The following is a 26014-nucleotide window of genomic DNA, read 5'->3' on the forward strand; positions in this document are numbered from 1 at the left end:
CAAAACCTTGGATTGAGGGCTAGCTTTCTGGGCTCACAGAGAATCTTGTAGTTTGTGATGGATCTGGCAGCAGGTTCCAGCTGTTGAGATTTATTTTGCGAAATTGAGTTTTCAGGAGAGGGGAGGGAAAACACTGCACTTTGCAGCGTGAGCAGGGAGGACATACATGGGAAAGTGCAGATATACAAACTGACAGATGATGCTGGAGATAACAGGGCTGACTGTGTTAGCAATGAGCGAACTGTGGCTACAGGTGGATCAGCTGGCGTCGGCCCAGCCCATGAGTCTGGGCCACAACACAGTCCACATACATATCCCAGAAGAGCTGTGCCAGGTCCCAGAACAGGCTGCTATGCTTCAGGTTGTCTGAGGACTTCAAGAAGATCATCAAGTCCCAGAAGGCAGGCACGTTGTCTGCGATTCGTGGGGTATGCAGCTCGAGCAGCAAGACGGACGAGGATTCCCAGCACTGTGAGTTGACCCGCCTTACTGCCAGGGGGTCCACCTGTCCTGCTGACCGGCTTTGAAGTGGAACGACACACACGCAGCCCAGGAGGAGAACCCTAGCCAGGTGTACATTGAGCCAAAAACTCTCCATCTGCAGGTGAGAGACTTAGTCAACGTGGTAGGCTATTGTCTGTAACCCATTCAAACAAATACAGTGGGCTCCAGCATTATTGGCACCCTTGATAAGTATACATAAACTGAAAAAGAATACGGTTATTGACATAAGCTTTATTTTCCAACATGTATAAATAAGTGTGCTTTATTAATGATTCAATAGATTCAACCATACTCTCACATTAAAAAATAATTATTGGCGCCCCTGGTCTAATACTTTGTCCAAACACTCCTGTAAAATATAATTTGTGATAAGGTTAGAGAACACATTTTGAGGGATTTTTGACCATTCCTCAATGCAGAATTATTGATATCCTTGGGATACCCTCGTCTTCAGTTCTGAGATGTTCATTGCAGAACATGATTGTAGTATTTACTTAATAATTTCTCTTGGTGTATGCTTGGAGTCATTGTCCCGCTGGACAATCTACCTATGACCAAGACTCAGCAGCTTCCTGGCAGAGGCAACCAGATTTTCTGCCAAGATTTCCTGGTACTTTGTTGAACTAATTGTGCCATTGATCTTAAATAGTGGCTTTTGCATGCTTGTTACCTTCATTTTTATCCACTTGTGAAACAGGAAGTGCTGGAATGACACAATATAGTTCCTTTAGACTGAGATTAACTAAATTAAAGTAAAATTGTATTGCCAATTTCACTTTCTTTGATCTTTTTTACAATAATCGTTAGGGGTGCCAATAATTTTGGTTTTCAGAAAAAATGTGAATACTAAATAAAAAACATTGAAACATGAGAGCAAATGTATGGAAATAAAAGTACATAGATGTTCCGTATGATTGAACATAAAATGTACATCATTATCAATGTTGTTTATTATATGCAGCGTTTTTTCTCTATTTCTATTAATGGTAACAATGGTAATCATTCTGGAGCCCAATGTACATGCATGCACACACACACACACTTTCATTGTGGCCTTTATGTCTTTAAAAATCAATTAACTTAATAACAATAATTAACATTTAACCTTATTTCCAAGTCACATTACACTGTAGAAAATGTAAGGCTCCTCCAACTAAAGAATTGTGACAAGCCTTTTATGTTGGTATAGCAACGATAAAAAGTTAGGGTTAGGGTTAACTCTTATCGTGTTGTCCTGCAAACAAGACTAATAGATCCAGTAGAGCATTTATAGTTTTCTGAAGTACATTTCACGACTCCATTCAAAACCAAAATTACCAAGTTCATGTAGCTAAGGCCAATGTAAAAAAAAAAAAAAACACAAACAAAAAAAACAAATGTCTTCACAGCATTTGTGCGGTGAAAATATCAAAACGTTGATGGAATATTAATAATACGGTATTAAAAATAATTAATTTAAAGTAATTGTGAGCAATGAAAACATATTTGTACCTCGCGCTCCCAAGAGAGTGTTCCTTCACAAAAAATATCAGCTTGTTCTGGCAGGAGCTCGTTTCATGAATTCAGAAAACATACATTCAGCACTGGTGTTATGTTGTTCAGAATAATTAAATATATATATTAGTTATCAAATTTATTGACAACATGCTAACTCTTTTAAACAACGAAGTAAAACTACATATAACAGATTTAAATATATAGTCGGTAAGACGCAAGTTTACATAAGACGCACATGACAAAAGACTGCGTTTGAATTATGTACATAATTGCTCAGACTGGTGGAAAATTGGACAGGGTAAGTGGCCCTGTATTTGTTAAACAGGTGCAGTATTCTGACAATGGTTACTGGAATTATAATACTGAGTAATAGATCATTAATAATAAAGGGCAGTTCATTCCAAGTCCATAGGATATTGCATAAACATGATTTACACAAAGTTATCCATTCGCAGCATCAATGACACACTTTTTATTTTGTATCCCTACAATGTTGAAGTTTCTTTTAGGAAAGCACAGCAACCTTAAAAAAACAAAAAACAAAGTCTTACCTTAAAGAGTTGCGATGCTGGTCTCGCGTGCCGGTGTGTGCGATCAGTATTGCACAGAGAAGCGGAGAGGGAGGCGGGTGTGAGGTCTTCTGTGTGACATCATTCATTTTCAGAGGTTTGAGTGACTGAACGATATCTCACGTGCCACCTTTACCTGCTTGCTTTGACACCACAGCGCGCAAAACGAACAAGGATGGACAAAGAACGATTCCTAGGAGAATGTTTTTTTCATAACATTTAATGTTTCGCTCAATTACTTTTTTAACCTATTTTTGAGGTTATTCCGTTTTTGAAAATTGAAACTGAGATAAGGTGCCTTTATTGGCTTCATATCATTGTTTTTACAAGATGAATATTGCCTTTGCCCCACTGTTAGTATAATTTCCCACTGAAATTATACTAGTCAGTCGTTGGATTGATTATTTCAAATATCACTATTGTCATAACATAGAAATGCAATACATTTCGTTATTATTCATAAAATAATTAGGTATTATTACTTGAAAGATCAGCTGACCTGATACAGCAGGGATCTGCAGCCATAGTCCTAGGAAGCCACAATCTGCTGTCTTTTTGTTCAGACCTTGCTGTTCTCCAGGACCAAGGTTGCAGACTACTATATACAGCCTATGCCATAGTTCTGTGTAGTCCTGTGCTATGGGGTACCATTAGTAGACGCCAGAGACACTCTAGTGGTGCAAGTTCTCATTAGCCTTCCAATAGGGAATCCTGGGAGATGCTCATTCCTGAATTTTGTGTAGAACAGCCTCACAGTAGCATACTTGAGAGCAGGGGCGCACTGCCTGGTATTTTGGGCCCCATGAATCTTACATTGGGCCCCACCACCCTAGGCCACTCCATCCCTGCATGCACAATTTTTGAGGGCCCCTGTGAGTCAGGGCCTATCATCATTGGAATCATCTTAACTCCTCCCCCTACCCCCACCTCCCTCCGTGCGGCACCCCTATTTGTGAATGTTGCACACTGTGTGCTGAAGCTTTTAGTGAAATGCCACATGAGTCAGGGAGCCTCAAGTTAATTGCTGCCTCAGTGAGAGGCCATAGTTAAGTGTTTGCTACTACGTACACCGAGTTGTAAGCTTTCCATTCATCCCTCTAATAGCACATAAAAAGGAGTGTTATCACTGAAGTTCAGAATTAAACATCACAGATTCTTAAATCCCTTAAAACACCTCAGCTTCTCCCTTGGGTAAAAAGCAACCCCCTTCACCTTCTCAGCTTAAGTGAATGATAGTAAAAGAGCAATCATACTGTTAAAATTAATATCGACAGGAAATAGCCGATATGTAATTAACAAAAATGGTACAAACATTTCTTGATATGACCTTAGACTGGGAAGTAATTGTCATGCAATGTTGCTCATCACAAGTCTTTCAAACTGTTTCTAAGATGTTCGTTCTTATATTCAGTGAGAAGAGCTCTTCTGTTCACTTGCGTGAATTCATGATGAACAGAGCATAGTCCTCACCAGTATTGACCATGTCTGATTACCATATCTCTTATTGTAGGGCTTTGGTTTCTTGAACACATTTAATTTCTTCTCTAGACCAGTTGTTTCCACTCTTGGACCTGGGAGATATGTTTGGTTTTAGTGACGACTGATTGACATCTTCAAATGTAGAAATTCAAGCTTATTTCTTCTACTGCTGGAACTTGCCAACTGTGTCTGCGCAAGCAGAAATTTCTTCCAAAGCAGTATCATCAGTGGGCTGTGTCCATGTCTTCTTTGCAAGCCAAGCATAGCAAACTGCTGGATAAAACACTGATCAAAACAATTGACACTTTGACACAGAATACTGCTGTGTTTCAGCGGAAACTTTGACTTGCGCAGACAGTTTAGCAAGTTATGGCAGTAGAAGAATTAGTTCTTGATTAAAATCCATTTTTGAGCTCTGTTGATGTTCACTATGACATTGTATTTGGAAAGAGTTTCTGTTGAGTTTTTTGAACGTACATTTTTGGATCATTGCTTACCAGAAAATATGTTTTCATAGAGCTCCATTATATCATGGTGAACTGCATCTAGAAAATTTGTCACATCTCAGATAAACTATCTGGATGTATAGATAGTAATCTGGATAAGTAGAAACATACTTTATTTTCAGTTTTTGGTGAACTGCCCCTTTAAATTCTTCTGAATACAGTGATGGAACGTCACTCTGAGAGCTGAAAAGCCACTCTGTTTTAATTCATTTTTACAAGTGCTTAGAACCAGGGGCATGTATCAGAAAGCAATATTATGGAGTTAGCTGGATAACTGCAATGAATTATCCAGTTATCCAGAACACTTCCAAATCTGGAACATGGACTTAAGTAAAAGGAGCTGTTCCATGTTTTTTTCAGTAAAGTTATCCAGCTAACTCATTAATCCTGCTTCATGATTCCACCCTCACTCTTACTGAATGAGGTAGCAATTCTGTGATAATGAAGTGGAGATCACAAATGCACTCCTGTCTTCATCAGTGTCAGGTTTATCAGAAAATGTAATACATAAATAAATAATACACCTTTATGATAAAGTGTTAAAATAAATCCACAATGAAGTCCCAGAGTAAAATAGTTCAGTAATTTATTTATCAACATCTTCCATCTGATCACGAAGCAGTGTAGAAGCACACAAGATGGGAAGTTAACACAGAGTTGACTCAGGTGGCTGCTACAGCAGCACATGGAACACATAGTCTGTCAGCTTTGCTGGAGAGCAGAGCTTTGAAAACTCATGTTTGTACCACAGTGGAAAAGTTAAATAAGAAAAAAAGTCACTCTAGCTTTGTTGACAAGTGCAAAAAAAGCATTTTATTCTCTGCTCCACAGATGTAAATTATACTTTCTCTTCGGTTATGACAATTTGATCATTTCAGTTAAATAAAAGGACAGATGTGTGACTGGCCAAGCATATAAAAGATCGCCTCACGGGTAGTAGTATCATATTATCATTGTTGTCAGTATAATATTAACCCATAAGTTTGTGCAATACCTTTCTTTGCATAGTAAATAAAGTTAAATTGTAGTGTTGTCATGCACGTATCTCTTGAACCATGTTCTTGCAGATTTGGGACTCCCTTGAAGAGTTTAAAGCCCAGTATCAATATACTGTGCATGCAGCGTATCAGCAGAGCCTTAACTTGCTTTCCTAGTAAAGAGATAATGAGTACACAAGGCCAAGCCAGTATAGTGGGTGTTAATGAAGACTGTTAGTGAGACCTGATCAAGGAGGTGTTGTGTTTTCACAGACAGACAGGCCTAAGGTACTGCTACCTGCTGTCCTGCTGGTTACTGTTGGTAGCAGCACAGAGTGAGGGGAGAGTGTTCTGAACAACGCCACGCACACACTAGACTGCTTAGTTCTTTGGCTTTGCATCACTGCTGGGATGCGTTCAGCAACCCTTGTGACATAATTCATAATGTACCTATGCAAACACTTGATCCTTTACCCCCTCTATATGACATTTCCTTCCGAATCTTGGGCATTATGTAGAACCATGACCCTTGACTCCTGAACCCTGATTTCCTTGTTTTCTGAATTTCCAGTATACAATTATAGGTTTGAAAATACTGCCCACCATCCGAACAGGTTACACGGCCATTTGGTTAATCGTTAATTATTTGAACAAAATGACAATTCCATTTTGTTTTTCATTAACACAGCCAAAAACACCCGCTATACGACATGCTAAAAAGTGGAAAAACCATGATTATTTTGGCCAAAATCACAATTGCTTCTTGATTTTTTTCATTAACATAGCCAAATAAAAAAAGATATCTTTACAACATGCTAAAAAGTAAAATGCTATGTAAAATGCAGTGTAAAACGATTTGTTAAATTGAACTAATTGAACTATTCGTCTGTCTTTATATACACTCTCACCTATACTCATATATTGTCTGCATGGCTCCTGGAGGTCCAGGCAAGTGAGGGGGGGTGGGTGTGATGATGAGGAGAATTTGCTGGGAACCACTTGGATGTTGTTCTTTTTTTAACGAGGCATTTCTCCTCTTATTGAAGGAAAAAAAGAATCCATGTTTTTTTTTTTTATTGGCTTTGGAGTTCTCTGTTTGCAAAGCCATGCAGTCCTTCAGTGGGGACTCTTCATGCCAGGAGTTCTTTACAGGAGGTCATGCCTGGTGACAAGATGGTACAGGATCCTACCAAATCCCTCTACACTGGGGATTCTGAAAGGGGTGTTTGTCATTTGAGAAAGCGGGGGGATTTTGTTGGGAACTCATGGAGCTGGGAGCAGATGGAGGGTTTAAGAGACTGAATTATAGTCGACTAAGATGGAAGTTCTTGTATAATGTCTTTTTCTTTTCAAGTAAAACAAATGGCAAGAAACAGCAGGAGGAAGTTCAGTCCAGCTGTAGAGTACTAATGAAACAATTCTCCCTGCGATAGCCTTCTTCATTTCTCCTTTAAATAGCACTGGCATTGGGGTCATACCTTCGCTTCTTGACATTTCTTGCCGTCGCAGGTGAATGAGGAAGCAGAGGAGACAAAAGTTAGTGCGAGTCAGAACCCTGAGCAACACAGACTGCTGCCATGGAGAAGATACCACTCCTGCCCCCTGCACCCCAGCTGCCACTGCTCCTCCACTATGGGCTACGAAGCTTACAAACACACCCAATTATCTGTTAGTTAAATGCCAGGCTTCAGCAAGAACAAATGACTGAGGACTGGGATAGTAGTCTGGTATAACCTGACTGTGCTTTATGAATGCATACATTATTGATTTTACACAGAGTAACTGTTTTTGATGGTTTAATCTAAGCACTCTGTAATTTAAGTAGAATTTCAATATCATCTTGCCCCTTCCACAAAAATATATTGGCATATAAATATGTAATATATAATGTAATACACTGAAAATGTATTATTTTTATAGTGAATGCCAATACATTTTTACTTTATAAGGCATTCTGTGCATATTCACATACCGACAACAAAGCAAAAATGAAGCCAGAAATAAGTCAGTGTTATATATTTATCTCATTGACGTGTATAGCTAAGTGCTGAGAATATTATTAGAAGAGGCTTCCATATCACAAAAATGACAAATCAAGGATGCCAATATATTGGATTTCCATATATGTAAAATATGTATTTTGATGTGATGGCTACTTCACCCTACTGCAGGATGGCTACTGCATCCTTACTGGAGCTGGGTTGACCCGAGAAGGAGTAGCATTAACCCACATGTGTGTGCTTGTCCAACATAAAGGTGGAGGAAGGGGGAAACTCGTTCATTAGGTATGTTTCAGTATCGCCTGACAAAAAAAAAAGACATGGCACGACGAAAACAGTACTCCCTGAGAGAAGAGAAATGGCAACACAAAACAGAAAATGTAATCCATAGAAGAAGGCCAGGGCAAGGAGGACATTGCACATTAACATTGATGACAGAAAAACAACACCACCACCACCACCACCAACACCAACATCAACAACAACAGGGATTTGGCACAACCTCCCCGTAATGTGGCCTGATGTGGGGCATCCAGCACACTATCCATGCATCAGTTCCAATAGTGGGCGAGCGTGATAGACCACTATCGTTTGGGCTGTGTGTGAGCATGCAGTGCAGAGCACCGTGTCAGTACCAGGTCTGTGAAGCAGGCAGCGAATGGCAGCGGGCGGGCGGCTCCGGCAGTTTCCGCTCTGCGCTTAGGGCGGAGCTCGGCCGTCCAGGTGGGCGCGTGCTGGCCAGCCATGGCACAAAGGCTGCGGCCACCAAACTGGGCCGGGCTTCTCTCACCACCATTCCGCATAAAACTGTCACCCTCTAGCGACAGTCGGACCAAGAGAAACATCATGGTAATAGCTTCAGTACGCCAGCAAAGCCGGCCCAGTGTATTCCCTCAACAGGTTTGGGGCCAGCCTTTGTGCAATGCGCTGACGCCTCTCTGCTCAGTTCCAGCTTTGGTCCAGTCAGCATACCGCTGGCATAAATCACAATGCTGTGCCGACCCACATGCTTTAGAGACGGCAGTATTTTTAAGCGCAGTATCAATTTCGTAACTTTTCTTTCCCCCATTCAGTAGAAAAGCCACGCAACCATGCAAGCGTTATCTTGTGAGACGAGACGTCTGCAGTCCATGCGCCAGTTTTCTTTTAAAGAATGTCTGAAGCTGTTTTTGGATTCCCTCTCTTTATTTTGGTCTGTCATATAATGCCAAACCAGACACTAATGGAGGTGCAATGTGTCATGCTGGCCACGGGGGGCAGCGGTGTAATCACGGTTAAGTTCGGATCACCCTGCACCAGAGCATAGACTTTGCAGTGAACTAATATGAGTGAGTAGAAGGTGAGAGGTAATACAGCCATATTATATAAACATATATATATATATATAGCTTCATAGTCATACTGTAGAATGTCATCTCATGTAGGCCAACACCACCCCTCCTTCAGCCTTGTCCTGATCATGCTTCCTTCCCATCCTTCTCTCTAGCGCTAAAGCACTATCTTTTCCTATCCAATAATCACTTTAGACTCTACCTGTCCCAACTCATGCAAAATATCCACAGAATTCTTTCAATTTCCGGTAGGATTTTACGGTTTTACCATCCACTGAAGATTGGTTAATATTTGCAAGCAAGGCTTTGCATTTACACAAGGTATTAGTGGGCCTTGTTCACCTACACCTGAGATATTTTCCCCAGTTTCCAAAAACATATCACACAAAACCCATTCTGCGAGAATCAACATTTTAAGCGTATTGACGTATTTAACCTGCTCTCACTCTGGCTTCTGGTCACTCTGTTAAGCTCAGAGATAATATCTCCTGTCTTGGTGAAGAAACTCTTTTAACACACATGCATGTCAGGCTTTGAGCAGGGCCAGCCCAGGTATTTAAGGTTCTGCTACAGGTTCACAGATTTTCTCCTACATAATGCAGAGTGTTCTTCTCACTTCCCCCAAGTTCATTATTCTACATTCTACTGGCAGGGTCAGCAGCCGTGAGTCCATACTTCTCAGATGTGTGGCTTGACCTGGGTTTATGCTTCTTGTGTGTATCACATTTGTGCTCTAAATCTGGACTGTGTGTGCGTGTGTGTGTATGTTGGCTGTTGAGATACTGTGTGTAGGCCTTTCTCTCAAGATGAGGTGGGAGTCACTGGAGGGTGGTACTGGGAGTTCTCTTAGTACACAGAAAGTGTGTATGTGGAGAGTGTATGTCTAGGGTCTCTACATATTAATAGTGCTTGTGAAGCGCCTGTGCTCTCTGTTTGTGGAGTGTGCGTGTAATATTCACTCTCTCTCTTTCTCTCTCGCTCTGTCTCACTCTGTTTCTCTATCTCTCTATAGTCAGTCTAACTCTGTTAACTGTTCTCTGTAGCAGAAGCTCAATTCCTGGTTCCTAAAAGCAGCAGAGATGCCAGTGTCATGGAAGCAAAAACATGCAGCGTGTTGCTTACTTAAAGCCCCATCCTGTCCCCCCCAGCACAATGGCAGCCACCAGGATGGCCCCCGCGATGGAGCCTATTATAAGATTGGTGGCACTAGGACCTGCGAAGGGTTATGGGGAGAAACACTGTGACATGTAGGTTCTCTTCGCATGAAAGTTCAAACACAAATTCTTCATGTGGAAAAACAAGAGATGAATCCAAATGAATTCCATTAACCATTTAAATAAATGGTTGAATCCTAAGAATAGTTGTAGCTTCAAAGGCTATATCTTTTATGAAAAAAAACTACCCTTTCCCTACTAGTTAAATTCAAAACTTGAGATTCTGTCTGCAGCATTGTTGCTTTACTGTTGCCCTGCACTGTGATGGGCAACCTGTCTGCAGCGTTGTTGCATCACTAATGCCCTGCACAGTGAGGGGCAACCTGCCTGCAGCATTGTTGCATCACTGATGCCCTGCACAGTGAGGGGCAACCTGTCTGCAGGATTGTTGCATCACTAATGCCCTGCACAGTGAGGGGCAACCTGTCTGCAGCATTGTTGCATCACTGATTCCCTGTACAGTGAGGGGCAACCTGTCTGCAGCACTGTTGCATCACTGATGCCCTGCACAGTGAGGGGCAAACTGTCTGCAGTACTGCATGCAGTCTGGAAGGTATAACCATCACCATTCAACAGAGCTGTTGCCCTATATAGCTGCAGAAAGCTTATCTAGGTTATACTTGTCTAACAGTCAATGAACATGGCTGCCACACCAGACACTTGTAGCACATTTTTTTTGTGTGATACAGAATGCTACGCTTGTATTCTACAACAGAAAACAAAGCATGTGTCCACCTCCAAAGGCAGAGATCTGGAAAAGTGAGGGAGGTTCATGAATAGGTTTTCACACATACAGTAAGGACTGTCTCTATTATATTCCACCAATAAGGAGACAGAAGGAATGGTAGGGCAAAGGTTGTCACAGATGAGACAATCAGCCACACAGCACGGGTTGGACATGAATAACATTTTGCTTCAACTCGCTCAAAGTTTGTCATTTTTAAGCATCTAGCATGTTTAAGACAGAGTGACAGGTGATCGCCATGGAAAGGGGGCGCCACCACAGTTCAACACTATTCAACACTCTGCTTTTATTGGGTATGCCCCACATGCCCCAGAAAGGAGAGGGTTAGACACTTCATCACAATTAATAAATAACAAGAACAATAAGAAGGATAGCAAAACAAATCTATGAATCCATTAAATCATCACGTGACACCGACACATCCAATCACATGACACCAATACGGTCACCACAAAAGACAAAGCCACAGACACACAGGGCACAGGCTGGGTCATGTGACCCCCCCACACTGAGGCATCACTACAAGAGGAAGAGCTGTGAAAGGGAGAAAAATGCTTACTCTATTCCCCACCCTGTGCCTCCAAAAATCACCCCTAGGGCCAGAATGGTCCCTGCTACTGCCCCTATCAGCCTGTTAGTGGCCATGCTCACTGCACAGAAGGAAAAGGGTCATTCAACAGAGAACATTATCACCAACCAACATTAATGAATATTGTTTTTCCTTCCTGCTCTGCAATGGGATTTGACATTTGTTCCCTTGACATCACATTCCCCACCCTCAGATCCCTCCCCCTTCTTGTCCCACTCATGTGAAGCACTTCTCAGGAACACACAATCCTTGCAGCCTTCCCCCACTTCCTGTGAACCACCACTGCAAATACATACAAAAAAAAGACTGTTATCGGATAAATATGGGATACAAGAATTCTGTTCCAGCACGTTCAGCCCAGTACAAGATATTATGTGTTATGGGCTGAGCTGGTGTATTCAGAACGGACTGGAAAACAGAGTTTGAGAGGAAGCAGGCCCCACTGGAATCATAGTAGTACTAAGTATCAACAGGTTATTCCTCTCGTCTCACCAATCACAAAACAGACATTTTCCCATGTCCAAAATGTGGAAATGGCTATAACTGGCAGGCTTGTAGCAGCCCACTGCTGATGATCTGACTTGTGTTGCATGTCTGAGGCATGATATTGCAATATTCGCATTAATAAAGCAATATTAGTGTGGCTGAGGACCCTGCAGAGTGAACCTGGATGTCACTGAGCCCGTAACAGCGAGGGCATGTGATTGGCTGCGCCTGTGGACCTGAGCAGTGCTGGGAAACGAAGGTCACGAACCCTTGGGTCCTTCGTCCACAGCGAGGGCGGGCTCCTTGGGAGGGTCGGGCATGCTGCAGTCTGTCCCCGCCCACGTGGTATCACAGGTGCACGTGGCCTCATTATTGCACACCTGCCAGGAAGTCACATGAACAAATGAAGCAGAGAAGGCCACTAAAGCACAAACATGTGGCCCCAAATGCTCTTCAGCCTGGCTAGTGTAAAGAGGTTAACCCTGAAAAGGGCAAAAGATGTGAGCCACCAATGATTACATTATCTGAATTTGTGTTTTACGGTACAATACGCATACAATACAACATTAAACACTACATGAACATTACTCACACATCTGATTTAACTAATCAAGGCTGTTTGATTGTTTCAGTCATTACATCAGGTGTTTGAGTTCCTGGTTGCAACAAAAACCTTCTGGCAATTGGGTCCCGAGGACTGGAGTTGAGAAACACTGACTTAGATCACATTTCTTCCCTATTCTGACATTTGGTCTGAACAACAGCTGAAACTTTTGACCACGTCAGCATGCTTTTATGCATTCATTTTCTGCCACATGATTGGCTGATTAAATATTTGCCTTAACAAGCAGATGTACAGGTCTACCTAATAAATTGCTCACTGAGTGTATATACAGTGGCTTCAGAAAGTATTCAGACCCCTTCACTTTTTGGACACTCACTTCATTGTGTTGGAGATTTAAAGGCAGACTATGCAGAAATGTTTTTGCAAAAAAGTATACACCCCATTCTCAACCATTCTTAGTTTTCTCAGCCTCTCCGTAGTAGAGAATAGTGTGCTGTTAAAAGCAATGAAACCTAATATGATCAGTAAAACATCAGTTTTAGAAGTCGCTTTCCACACAGGCCATTTAGCTAGCTATTTAACTGACGTTACTTGTGTTTGTATTCAGTTCTATCTAACTAACTTTAAACGTTATAGTTAGTGGTGACGCAAGCCACTGAAGCTAGTGCTAACACAAGTCTGCACAATTCTGTAACATCAAAGCATTCTAACGAACGCATCAATTCATTGTGGCTTTTATTTTTATCGGTCTTCTAAAAGTCAGAGAGAGTGTTTTGGATTTAGGCATCCGCGCCCTGCCCAGGAGAGGAAATGCGCTGGTAGAATCTCCCGAAAATATAAATTGTGACGTTAGTACTGTGCAGTTGGACCCAGCTATCATACAAAACTGAATTTAGTTAGTTTATAACACGGCAGCTAATTCATGTTACTGAAAGCTGGCCAACCACATAATTAATGCTTAGCCACAAAGGCTAATCTCTCGCAGAGTTTTTTGAATAACAAATACAAGTAGACAAGCAAGGTATTGGGTCAAAGTGAACAGACACAGCTTGCCAATGTATGATAGCAATGACTGAGTATGTTTATTTTATAATATTTATAATATTTTCACGGTTAAAATCCTGCACAGTGCCTTTAATTTTAAATGGATAAAACTTTTTTGCCCATCAATCTGACCCTAAATAATGACTCCATAATGACAAAGTGAAAACATGTTTTTAGACATTTTAGTAAATTCTCTCATTTACATAAGTATTCAGATCCTTTGCATTGGCACTCCAACTTGTGGTCAGGTGCATTCTGTTTACTTTAATTAACCTCGAGATGTGTCTGAAACTTCATTGGAGTCCACCTGTGGCAAATTGAATTGAGTGGACATAGTTTAGAAAGGCATACACCTGTGTATATAAAGTCATACAATTGACACTGCATGTCAGGACAAAAACCAAGCCACGAAGTCCAAGGAACTCTCTGTAGACCGCCGCAATAAAATTGTGGCAAGGCATAGATCAGGGTAAGGGTATAAAACCATTTCTAAAGCTTTGAGTGTTCCCACAAGTTCAGTGGCTGCAATTATTGTGAAATAGAATAAGTTTGGAACCACCAGAGTTGGCCATCCAACCAAACCAGCTCAGCAGCATTCCATCCATCAGGCCTTTATGGTGAGTGGCTAGACAGAAGCCACTCTTCAGTAAAAGGCATAAGACAGCCCACTTGGAGTTTGCCAAATGCCATTTAAGGACTGGAAGCATGAGTAGAAAGAGAACCTGCTCCAGAGTGCATGCGACCTCAATGGCCTGAAGCATACAGCCTAGACAATGCGGGTGGAGCTTCTGGACAAGTCTCTGACTGTCCTTGAGTGGCCCAGCCTAAATCCCATAGAACATATGTGGAGAGCCCTGAAGATGGCAGATCAGACATTTCATCTGACGAAGCTTGAGAGGATCTGCCAGGAAGAATGGGATAAACTGCCCAAATCCAGGTGTGCAAAGCTTGTGGATACTTACCCAAGAAGACTCAAAGCTGTAATTGCTGCCAAAGGGGCTTCTACAAAGTACTGACTTAAGGGTCTGAATACTCATTTAAATGAGAGATTTCATTCGGTTTTCTCAGTATGCATTATTAAGTGTAGATTGATGGGCAACAATGGCAATTTTATCAATTTACAAATACAAATAGAATCTTGGATAACTTCACTGAATGAGGAGAACATCAATGAGGCAAGCAGAAGCACATTGGACCAGAGCTTCATTTATTCTTCATCCGTTTAGTCCTCCTTTCGGGTTTCTTCTTTGGATTAGTCTTCTCTTAAGTTACGCAGTTAAAGGATTCTTCTTCTATGCGTACTTGCAAATTGGACAAGGCTAAGCAATGAAACCGATTAATGGACCCCATGACCCTTGAACTCACCCCGTGGGCAGAGCACACCTGACCGCTAGAGCCACTGGGACAGGCGCTTATGTTGAGGGACTGGATGGGCAGACACTTGTGGTCAAGGCACATCATAGACGGCCCACATGGTGTCCCGTCCTCTACGTAGCCCAGGTCCGTCTCATCGTCCAGAAGCACATGCCCACCACTGTAGACAGGAGAGACATTGGCCTCGTTTACACGCCTATCGCATAAAGCCCTCAAATCACAGTACATTTCTGTGCTCAATTAATCTTGCCTGGTGCAATTCAGTCAATTAAGAGGGCCAGAAGGGATTGCACCTTTTGAGATATATATATATATATATATATATATATATATATATATATATATATATATATAGTATTTCATAGGTTCCACCAAACCTTCTTGTCTGGACAATAATTATCTAGATTAAAGACAGAAGAAAGCATGCTAAATAAGTACATTCAATGTAACTTTGAATAACAACATGTCACTGGCCCAGCATATGGAAAACAAAACCAAGTTGTGTTGTGTATTTTCTGCTCAGGCAGCTAGTAGCAGGGTACTTTCCCTCTGACCTGCAGTCCACCAGCCTGCCCTGGTGGTTAAAAGAGGTGGGTGTGATGTCTCCTTTCATTACACCAATGCGGGGGCTTCTCCCAATATTGGCGCAGAGCAGGTACCCACAAAACACATCGCTGCAGACAGAAGGAGAGAGAGAACACTGAAATTCTGGCTGCACCTAAAATCAAGCCCCATTGACATGCTACAATTTAAACTGCTACAAACAATCTAATCTACACCATGCTCAGACGTGGTGTACAACAAGTGTCCAACAAGCCCCTTGTACATGAACATATGGCTTGCTCCGCACACCAAACTACTTGAGAAAATCATTAAAAATCATTCCACAGCTGGGCATGGGCATGAGAGAGACCGAGAGAGAGATACCGATCAGGTAAACAAAGTAAGGAGGTATATGGATTTGATCTCTGACAGGTACAGACCGGAGACTTTGGGACAGGGAGAGGGGTTGAAGATACTTTGGGACAGGATTTCTAAGGTCAGGGTTTGGGTGAGGCTCTTTTGCTTTGGAAATGCCAGGTGCAAGGTGAGACAGGGGGCTGCAGTTATCAAAGACACAAACGTGTACTAATTAAGAGACTATGACAGCGGTCTGATTGGACATAATTTGAGGCTGACGAGCTTAATCTTAATCACTCCCGGCTTTCTCAGGTATCCCGTCTTTATCCTTCTCTCAGTAGTGACGCACTTCCTCCTGTTTCCTCCTGCTCATTTCAACCAACTTCCACAAAAACTTTCTTAATGAAAACAGAGAAACAAAGAGTGAGAGACAGAGATACAGACAGAGAATGAGTGGCAAGAGTATAGTGCGCGCGTGTGTGTGTGTGTGTGTGTGTGTGTGTGTGAGAAACAGAGAGAGACAGCAGACAGCAGCATTATTTCTTGCCATAGTTGTGCTGTGTGGAGCCTCTGCTGGGATGGGAAGAGTATGGCTCCATCCATCAGTATGGGAATAAGCTACAGAAAACTCACTGCTTGCTGCACTGGATCCACTTCTCTCCGTCCTTCCCACAGTTACCCTTCTCTGTCCCCTCCGTGTTCAGTTTCTCGTAGCAGAACTTCTCAGAGCCTCCAGCTTCTGCTCAGAGACAGGACAGAGGCGCAGTATGTAGGGAATAGATGCCACTCTGTTCTCGCCTGAACCAAGACCCAGACCTGGGCCAAATACATAATTGTTTTGGATTTAAATACTTTTCTGTGCCCGACTGATCTTCCCTGGTGCAACTGAGCCAACCAAGAGGACCAGGAGGGGTTTGTACTTTTTGAGAGTTTTTCATAGGTTCCAATACACCAGTCTCAAGCTCAGTAAAGAATAGAGAATCTAAAACAGTTACGTATATGACCCAGGTCTGCTGACATTACACCAGAGGTGGGTGGAGGTCATTCCAGTCAAGCACATTGACACCTGATTAGTGATGGGAGAATGAGATCATCACGCCAAAAGAGGGTTGAGATACAATTAACTGGCAACCGCTTACTTGTTCGAACCAATCAAAAGTTTTTGCTCCACAACTATGTCTGTGTTTGCCTTGAATTCTGATTCTTTGTAATAAATCAGCATTTTTGATAAAGCCACTTTTTTTGGATTTCTGCCATTTCCTACTACTTTTCTGTTCATATTGGACCGAAGCAACTGGCTTCATATTGCATGATGTGATGGGTGCACAAAGATAAGGCCACAAAGATGGGCTTCTCAGAGCAGACTGGACGTACTGTAAATGATGAACAGTGAAACCTGTTGGATTCACAGTGTCACTGGTGTTACTGCTTCCTCCTCAGCCTTTGAGAAACCTTGAAAAAGTCACTTGACCAGCGTGTGAAATTGACACCAGCAAAATGTTATCTGCGGCCCGTAAGTTTGTCTAGTCCACCAGCCACTTCGATAGGTAATCACCCATCACTTGTAGGTCTTGTTCGATTAGAAATATCTAGTCATCTGTTGTAATAAATAAAACAGTGAAATTGGCTGATGAACATTGGAAGGCCTCAGCTACTGTGGCCAATGGATGAAAAAATGTCCAGCTGTGAAGTCCCTCAACAGTACTTTACCTGCTCACAGCGTTGTGACCAAAGCTGTGGTCATGGTCTACTCACTTGAGCCCCAGATGTATTTGCATTGGTTCTCTCTGGTTTTGCATTCTCCACTGTAGCAGCGTCCCTATAAAATCAACAGTTAAGGAAACAGGCTCAGAATCATTCACACAATAAGCAACCTTTAAACTGAGATAGTCATGGCTGTTTCTCTAGTCATACCCACCTGATTGAGTTGACAGGAGTAGCCATCTTGCTTATGCAGATTAGGAGGACACTACAGAAAGTAGTCAGAGATAAATCAGTCTTGTAAGCAAAACTGTATCTTTTTGTAACCTTGCATTTAAAAGGGTGGTAAACATAAAGAAATGAACAGGATACATGCAGTGGAACCGACCTGCCCTGAGTCGCCTGAGCACGTCTCTGAAATGTCACAGTCATTCACTGCGTAGCGACAACTGTACCCTCGTGGGTAGAACTAGAGAGAGAGAAAGAAAGAGAGATGGAGAGAGAGCAAAATGAACCCAGATTGAGGGGAGTTTCCTTACCCTCTCCACAGTGAACGTCAAGATCATGAGGAGTCTTACATAAATGCAATCCATCGTTAGAACAAACTGACCCACTGATCATGAACTGAAAATACACATGCAACTGGCATACACTGACACACACTGACGTAACAGAATAACTCTTACCAGGCAGGTGTTGTTGCAACAAGGCCCATCGCTACAGTGAGCACCATTTGATAAAGAGCACTTTTTACAGCACTCCTTGTAGCACTCCTGAAACACACACATGCATTAGAAGGTCTCTTAGTCAATTTGGTAATGCTGCTTATGATGAAATGTCAGTTAACTATCAATAACAATTAACACTTGGCTTAGCTTACCACTTTGGCACCACAGTCACACTCTTCCCCAACCTCCACATACCCGTTCCCGCATTCTGTGGACTCAAATAACTGTAACACAAAACATGTAACATTTTTACTGACACGCTCGCTAACACTGGCCAGTATACTTGGGAAATTTTTAAGAACATAATACAAACATTGCAAAAAAAAAAAAAAAAAAAAAAAAACACCAAAAAGTAACAAGTATTTTAGTCTCATATTAAGATATAAAATGTATTTTATTTTTTTGCTAAATAATACAAAAATGTTGCCAATGCCAATGTTAAGTCTTCTTTAAAAAATTATATGCTTCTTAAGACAGTCACTTTTTGCAGTGTAATGACAAACACAGGGCATTCATAGCATCTTGGGTGGTTACTATATGTAACCACAGATTAGAGAGTATCTAGCACTGCGTCAAGACAGCATTTGAATACCCGGAGGCTCTGACCTGATAGGCTATGCAGTGCATCTGCAATTATTTGTGAAGCAAATACTTCCTGAGATCTTTGTGGAGTTTATTTACCTTATTTACTATTTGGCAAATTTCCACCTTCACCCCTTACCTTGCTCTACTGACAGAACGGGGTAAGCATCAGTAAGAACCGTGGATTGTTTTTTATAGAATTAGGCATTTCAATGATGACATTGTATAGTTGTTTTTTCTATTGTGTGTCCTAATGAGCTCATGCTAATTGTTTTAATAATCTGTAAAGCACAGTGTGATGCTTGCTCATTTATTCATTCATTCAACTCAACCTGAAAAATATTTTGTATTTCACTTTGTTAATCCTGTTTATCAGTTCACACATCTTTAATGTGCCCCATTTCCCTTTTCTCTAAATGCAGCATTGTGCACACTCACCTTAGATGGCTTGTTGAACAGGCATGATCCTCCACCTTTTAGCAGGAACTCTTTATAGTCAGAAATGCTGCACCGGGAAAACTTGCGTGGATGCAGCACTCTGGTATGGAGAAGTAGACACAGACCAGGAACACTGTGAAACTCAGGGTACAAGCAAAATGAAAGGCTTTCACACAGAGAGAAGGACGTTCTACTGTTCTATGTAGCAAGGTTGTTGCTATCAGGTTTTATGACAGAGCAACAGCTGCACCAGGCAATGTCAGTAAAATTGAGTGGAGTAATGTTTAAAAGGCCTGGTTTTTTTAGGCCTGTTTGAGAGAGCGAGGAAAAAAACCTTCTGAATGGGGTGTTGTAGTGAAGGAAAGTCACTATGATGTGATGCTGATACATTCCCTTACCGAATGAAACACCGGCAATGGCACAATCGCGTCAGAATCACTTTCTCATGCAAATCGCGGTCACGACCCTTTGAAACAGCTGCCACTTACAGGCAGCCCCTCCACACCCTGTCATTACAGCTGGGGGGTAGGGGAGGAACACTCAGCATCCTCTCTATCAGCCAACCCTACTATTAAAGCCTCCATTTTACATTGTCTGTGTGTGCGTTTATATGTGTGTCTGTGTGTGTGTATGCGTGTGTGTGTGTGTGTGTGTGTGTGAGTGTGTGTATATGTGTGTGTGTGTTCATGTGTGTGTGTGTGTGTGTGTGTGTGTGTGTGTGTGTGTGCGTGCGCGTGTATGCATGCATGTGTATAAGCATGTGCATACCTTTGCATGCACACGTGTGTTTGTGTGTGAGCAGACATGCAGGAGAGCTCATTACCCATTGTCCTCCATTATGCAGCCATCAAACGAATCCCAACAGCTGCATTCTTCTGCCAGAGAGAGAGAGACAAACACAAATCAACATATTAATAAATGCCTGCCTTCAAAGCCTCTAAAGTACTACTGCAGCTGCGCCCATTCACCATCAACACGTGGCAACCTGCAGTCACATCTTCTCCATACAGGAATTAACTTCTTTATCACGGAGCTGTATGTGTGTGCTTTTGCAGCGTCCTCTGCCAGTCTTGTGTTCAGGATTTTACAGTCATAAACCCAGACACTACCACTGCTGATTCTGCTGAACTGTAGCACCAAGCCTGTCCCCTTGCCCGACCGTGCCACCCATTGGTGCTCCTGCCATCCCTCTACCTCATCTCTGCTTGGACTTAATTAATTCAGATGAGACATTTATGTTTATTTATGTTGGACGTTTATATTTAAAATTGTTTTTTCAACAAGCCAGTGTCAATCAGTGGCAGATGGATTCCCCTACTGAGTCCGGTTCTACTCCTGTTAGTCAGGGAGTTTTTCCTTGTCAACCGGAGACCGGTTTCTATGTAAAGCTACTTTGTGACAAAGCCCCTTTGTTAAAAATAAAATATATAATCCATCCATCCATCCATCCATTATCTTAACCCGCTTATCCTGAACAGGGTCGCAGGGGGGCTGGAGCCTATCCCAGCATACATTGGGCGAAAGGCAGGAATACACCCTGGACAGGTCACCAGTCCATCGCAGGGCACACACACCATTCACTCACACTCATACCTATGGGCAATTTAGACTCTCCAATCAGCCTAACCTGCATGTCTTTGGACTGTGGGAGGAAACCTGAGTACCCGGAGGGAACATGCAAACTCCGCACAGAGAGGCCCCGGCCGACGGGGATTCGAACCCAGGACCTCCTTGCTGTGAGGCAAAAATATAAAATATACTATACAAATAAAAATTGATTGATTGATTGAGACACTAGAGCACTAGACTAGAGACACTAGACTAGAGCACCTGGAAATGGGAGTTACAGTCTGTGAGATTGCTTTCCTACGGAGCAATTCTAGCGAGCATTACCCAGTGTTAAACTATAATAGTTGTGCTGAATCACCAGATCTAACTGGAGCCTCACCACACAAGATGATGCTTCATCAGAAAGAGTAACTGATCACTCAAGTATTTGCAAAGCCAATACCTTTAAATGTGGTCATATCAGGGCACATATTTTGAATGCTAATAATAACTGTCAATAGATGAAATATTTATTGCTCCATATTTAAGGATACAATATATCCATTTCATAAAGGAGAATAAGCCTATCATGTTTCTATACCTGATTTGTTTAACAGAGACTTAACAGTGTGATAATGTAAAATGTATGTGTCCATATAATGGACAGAGCTGCCATCAGAAGTAAGAGCCTGTGGCTTCTGATGGCAGCTCTGTGTATTTGGGTGCGAGATGTGAACATATCTGTGGATATATTTAGGTGCATGTAGATGTAAGCAGGTATGTTTGGATGTATGTAGATATGTGAGTAGATATGCATTATTGTGTTTTGACTGTGTACTTCTTCGGGGTGAAGGGTCCCACTGGATGCCCAGGTTCTGTGCCAGACTCTGAGACAGAAAGGATGCCATCGACCATGTGGTGCCATACTGTGTGAGAAAGAGAGAGGTTTCCCATTAATTGACTGTGTTTATGACTGACGGCCATTTATGCAGATGACAGAGTCTCACCTCGTTAACCCCGACTCCTCGATTCATGGAGCAAACACCCCCAAAATAAGCCACGCTGCTCCGGTGGTAACGAAAGGCCACGTTCCTGCCGAAATAATAGCAGTTCACAACTAGATGACATGGAAATGCTCAATCTTCTATAAGCCAGCTAAATAAAAGAGGACTATAGGGCCTCAACAGCCAGGAGAATCAGACTAGAGTGAAAGACTCCTTACCTGGACAACTTCATGGGGACTAGCCCGAAAATAAAGAATGCTGGAGCAAACAGAGCTCAGAGCAAACACACACTGTTTAATGGACAGAGACATTGACGTCTCAACAAAAATGTCAGTCTCCCAGCATTCGTTATTTTCAGGCCAGGCCCTGTGAAGTTGTCAGGAGTCTTTCACTCTAGTTCTCAACAAGATATGGTCTTCTCATATAACTGTTTTAATCAGAGAGATGAGCAGAAATTCTTATTCTTGGATTAAATGGATTAAAACAAATGGAGTAACAAAGCTAAAAAATAAATAAATAAAAACCAGTACAATTATAAATTAATTAATAAGTCCTGACAGCTGTGTGAAGATAAGCAGCAGAGTCTGCGTGGGTGGGGCAGTCACAGGTTTTTGGGGGTACTGGGCACTGGGTGTAACCTACGAGAAGAGGTGCACAGCGTCAGCATGCTGCTTGATGTTGTGTTGGCGGTACTTGGAGAAGTCGCGCAGCATGTCCAGGGGCTTCACGCTGACGGGGATGCGGTTTTTATCTGTCCAGATCTCCACCGCCACCAGGACCACCCGGGTGAATAGCTGGTCCTTAAAGACCTGGCACAGGAGAGGGGCGGAGTCACAGAGATGTGCACAGGAGAGGGGCGGAGTCACAGAGATGTGCACAGGGGAGGGGCAGAGTCACAGAGATGTGCACAGGAGAGGGGCGGAGTCACAGAGATGTGCACAGGAGAGGGGCGGAGTCACAGAGATGTGCACAGGAGAGGGGCGGAGTCACAGAGATGTGCACAGGAGAGGGGCAGAGTCACAGAGATGTGCACAGGGGAGGGGCGGAGTCACAGAGATGTGCACAGGAGAGGGGCGGAGTCACATAGATGTGCACAGGGGAGGGGCGGAGTCACAGAGATGTGCACAGGAGAGGGGCGGAGTCACATAGATGTGCACAGGAGAGGGGCGGAGTCACAGAGATGTACACAGATATTGGAGAAGATATTGGAGAAGAGAAGTGGGACTAAGTTAGCACAGGTCCCGGATGGACAACACGGTCAGTACACAACAAAAGAGACGCAGAACAGTGGGAACAGGGAGGACCATCTTGAAATTACCAGCTACCAGCTCTTTCAAAAATAGCTTGAGCTGGTCAAACAATGTTCAGCAGGGAGCTGGTCTGAACTGGTCAACCAGCAGGGCATAGTACTACAGCCAGTATCAAGAGGAACAGGGAGGGGTTCAGGGGGCAACTTCTGTAGGTACTGCACAGACAAAGGAGCAGCTTTTCTGCAAATCAGACCTAGGACAACTACGTAATTGTTTTGAATTCAAATACTTTTCTACGCTTTACTGAGTACAAACCTATAGCCTACTGAACCTGCTATTTGGTTCAATTGCACAAGGCAAGATCAATCAAGCACAGAAAATAGTTTGCATCCAAAACAATTGCGTATTTCACCCAGGTCTGAAACAAATGCAGCAGGCTCCTTCCTGCCCTGTGCGAATGCAGGCGGGGACGGATATCAATCTACTCACAGCATCCACCAGGTTGACTACTGATTTGGCAAAGTTCTTGGTGTGTCTCTTGGTCTTGTGTCTTTTAAACTGCACAGAGAAGATCACAGTAATCAGAAATGCGAAGATTAGGGTATGACGTGACCCAGCATTAACTTGCTTCCAAAGATGGTATGCTTCCTTATTGTATGATTATGAAGTCAAAAAATTTATTTTGACAATTTTCTTATATTCTTACTGCGCGGCAACTTCATATGTACATGCATACCCATGCATACACCCATGCAAAGGCACAACAATTTTACTATAATTGGAGGATAAACTAGATTTAACCAATTTAACCAATTTGTTAAATCTCTGGTGTTTTTTCTATTCATCCTCCAGAAAATCTATTCATCATAATCATATTATGAAATAAATTAAATACATACTGTGTGTGTTTGTTGTTCCATTTATCCAGCACACACTGATGTTTAGCACCCTCTAGTGGACAGTGCTGTCCCTGCATCATGAAGCTGGGACAGACCACAACTGAGAGGGAACACAGTGCCCCCTGTTTGTGGTCTTGAAACAGTGCTGCTCAACAGCAGCTATCTCACTGAAAAGAGGGATTTATGTTTCAAATGTGCCTATTTCTGTGGTATGTTTTCCACAAAGCAAGATTACTGAGTTAGCCGGATAACTGCACTGGGTAAAACCTGGACCCCACCCAAACCTAGAACATGGACTGAAGTGAGAAGAGTTGTCCTGGTTTTACTTTGTGCAGTTATCTGGGTAACTGCATAATCCTGCTTTGTGGGACAGGCCCCAGGATGCACGTCATTTCGAGTGTCATTTTACTGGCTCAGATGAGGTCACCCACCATGCTATGATCGCTGACAATCATGATCTCCAAATATTTCATCTCCTCAAACACATTGCGTGGCATCTGCAAGGGAAGTGAACAAGGCAGAAGAAGACTGTTACTGATAACGAGAGAGGGAAAAGAAAACAGTCTAAGTAACAGTGGTGTTAGAATTTTATAGATATCAATTTCTACCAATATTAAAGTTTATCTGATAATATCTACAGTATGTTTAAAAACTGGAAGAGCGTTTGGAGGCATGGTCTATCACAGACAGTGCTAAAGGGAGGTGAGTATGTAGCTAGTGAGAGGGAGGAGAGGGTCAGTTTTAGGAGATATTTTTCAGTGTAAAAGTCCTCACCGCTCGCTTTTTTCTGCGCCTCAGCCATGACATGTCTCCCAGCTCTGACAGTATCTGATCTTCCTCAGCTGCAGAAAGATAAGGCCACACGCCTTTCATGCCACCCAAGATTTACCCAAGGAGTAAATAAGTACAGCAGACCTGGATCAAATATGTAAATATGTAAAATATGACTGGATTCAACTACTTTTCTGTGCTTGAATGATTGCCTGGTGAAACTGAGCCAACCAAGAGGACCAGGTGGGGTTTTCACCTTTTGAGAGTATTTCATAGGTTCCAGTCATCGAGATAGTGGTTGTCAGATTCTGTGGATTCCTATGATTCCAGTAGAACATGCGCACTGGGGTTGTTTTTGGCTCCAGAACATGCACACTGGGGTTGTTTTTGGCTCCAGAACATGCACACTGGGGTTGTTTTTGGCTCCAGAACATGCACACTGGGGTTGTTTTTGGCTCCAGAACATGCACACTGGGGTTGTTTTTGGCTCCAGAACATGCACACTGGGGTTGTTTTTGGCTCCAGAACATGCACACTGGGGTTGTTTTTGGCTCCAGAACATGCACACTGGGGTTGTTTTTGGCTCCAGAACATGCACACTGGGGTTGTTTTGTGTGGCTCAGAAGAAAAAAAAAAAAAGTTGTAGTTTTCAATGGACTTCAAGGGGGAAATTAGCCATTTGGCACTTAAGCTGCAATACCTCGAGTTCAAGTTTGTGAGCTTCTCAGGGAATGTCAATCCCTGGTCCCCTTGTTCCAATACACCAGACAAGCCCAGTAAAGTGTAGAAAAGTATTTGAATCTAAAATAATTATGTATTTGAGCATGGTCTGAAGTATAGGAGTTAAAAAAATGTGTGGATACAAGAGTGTGCGGGTAAAATTGCTCTACAGTATAAATGGGTGCAAGGTATGGATGGAAAAGTGTGTGTCCTGGGAAAATAGTTTTTGAAGACGACAGAGGCTTGCTTCCATAATTTGGTTAAGAAACCGCTGCAGTGTGGGGGTTAAAGAGCACATGAACGGTCTAACATCTGGCCAGGTTCACACGACTTTACCCAGGTCCTCGTCTTGATCCTCTGTCCACTGCTGAGAGGGCATCCGGCGGAGCATGTGAGGTCGTGCCCCTGTGTCCTGAGGGGTCAGAGGTCACATATCAATACATGCAGTAGATGAGCAGGCAGATCAGGGGGTTCAGCAAATTCAAGGAAAGTTGCTCTTAAACACTGATCAATTTTTGCCTTTTGAAAAAGCATGATTACTCTAAACTCGAGACAAGAAATCAATGGTAGTATAGAATGGAAGAACGTTTCCT

The 26014-nt window shown here is 42.6% G+C and overlaps 1 protein-coding gene across 3 annotated transcripts in view; it reads right to left on the minus strand.

Moving 5' to 3' along the window:
* Positions 1-5124: 5124 nt before the first annotated feature.
* Positions 5125-26014, minus strand: part of LOC133124678 (disintegrin and metalloproteinase domain-containing protein 23-like) — a 42627-nt gene continuing 21737 nt past the window's right edge. Inside the window, exons 7-27 of one of the 3 annotated variants that reach the window (XR_009708339.1) lie at positions 25758-25833; positions 24705-24772; positions 24362-24427; positions 23521-23589; positions 22424-22590; positions 21785-21869; positions 21616-21703; positions 20053-20104; positions 19230-19329; positions 18362-18433; positions 18168-18254; positions 17870-17950; positions 17699-17749; positions 17536-17599; positions 16414-16519; positions 15435-15554; positions 14872-15040; positions 12166-12277; positions 11382-11472; positions 9986-10076; positions 6994-7028 (exon numbers count right to left, since the gene is read on the minus strand). Coding sequence is in view for 2 of the 3 variants with exons in the window: in XM_061236087.1 (XP_061092071.1) it covers positions 6983-7028; positions 9986-10076; positions 12166-12277; positions 14872-15040; positions 15435-15554; positions 16414-16519; positions 17536-17599; positions 17699-17749; positions 17870-17950; positions 18168-18254; positions 18362-18433; positions 19230-19329; positions 20053-20104; positions 21616-21703; positions 21785-21869; positions 22424-22590; positions 23521-23589; positions 24362-24427; positions 24705-24772; positions 25758-25833 (1770 nt within the window). In the remaining variant the exon portion in view is untranslated. Of the gene's footprint in view, positions 7029-9985; positions 10077-11381; positions 11473-12165; positions 12278-14871; positions 15041-15434; positions 15555-16413; positions 16520-17535; positions 17600-17698; positions 17750-17869; positions 17951-18167; positions 18255-18361; positions 18434-19229; positions 19330-20052; positions 20105-21615; positions 21704-21784; positions 21870-22423; positions 22591-23520; positions 23590-24361; positions 24428-24704; positions 24773-25757; positions 25834-26014 lie in introns of all 3 variants that reach the window. The other 2 variants (XM_061236087.1, XM_061236088.1) reach the window with 2 other exon arrangements.

This window comes from Conger conger, chromosome 3 (assembly GCF_963514075.1).
Source record: "Conger conger chromosome 3, fConCon1.1, whole genome shotgun sequence".
Classification (NCBI taxonomy): Eukaryota; Metazoa; Chordata; class Actinopteri; order Anguilliformes; family Congridae; genus Conger; species Conger conger.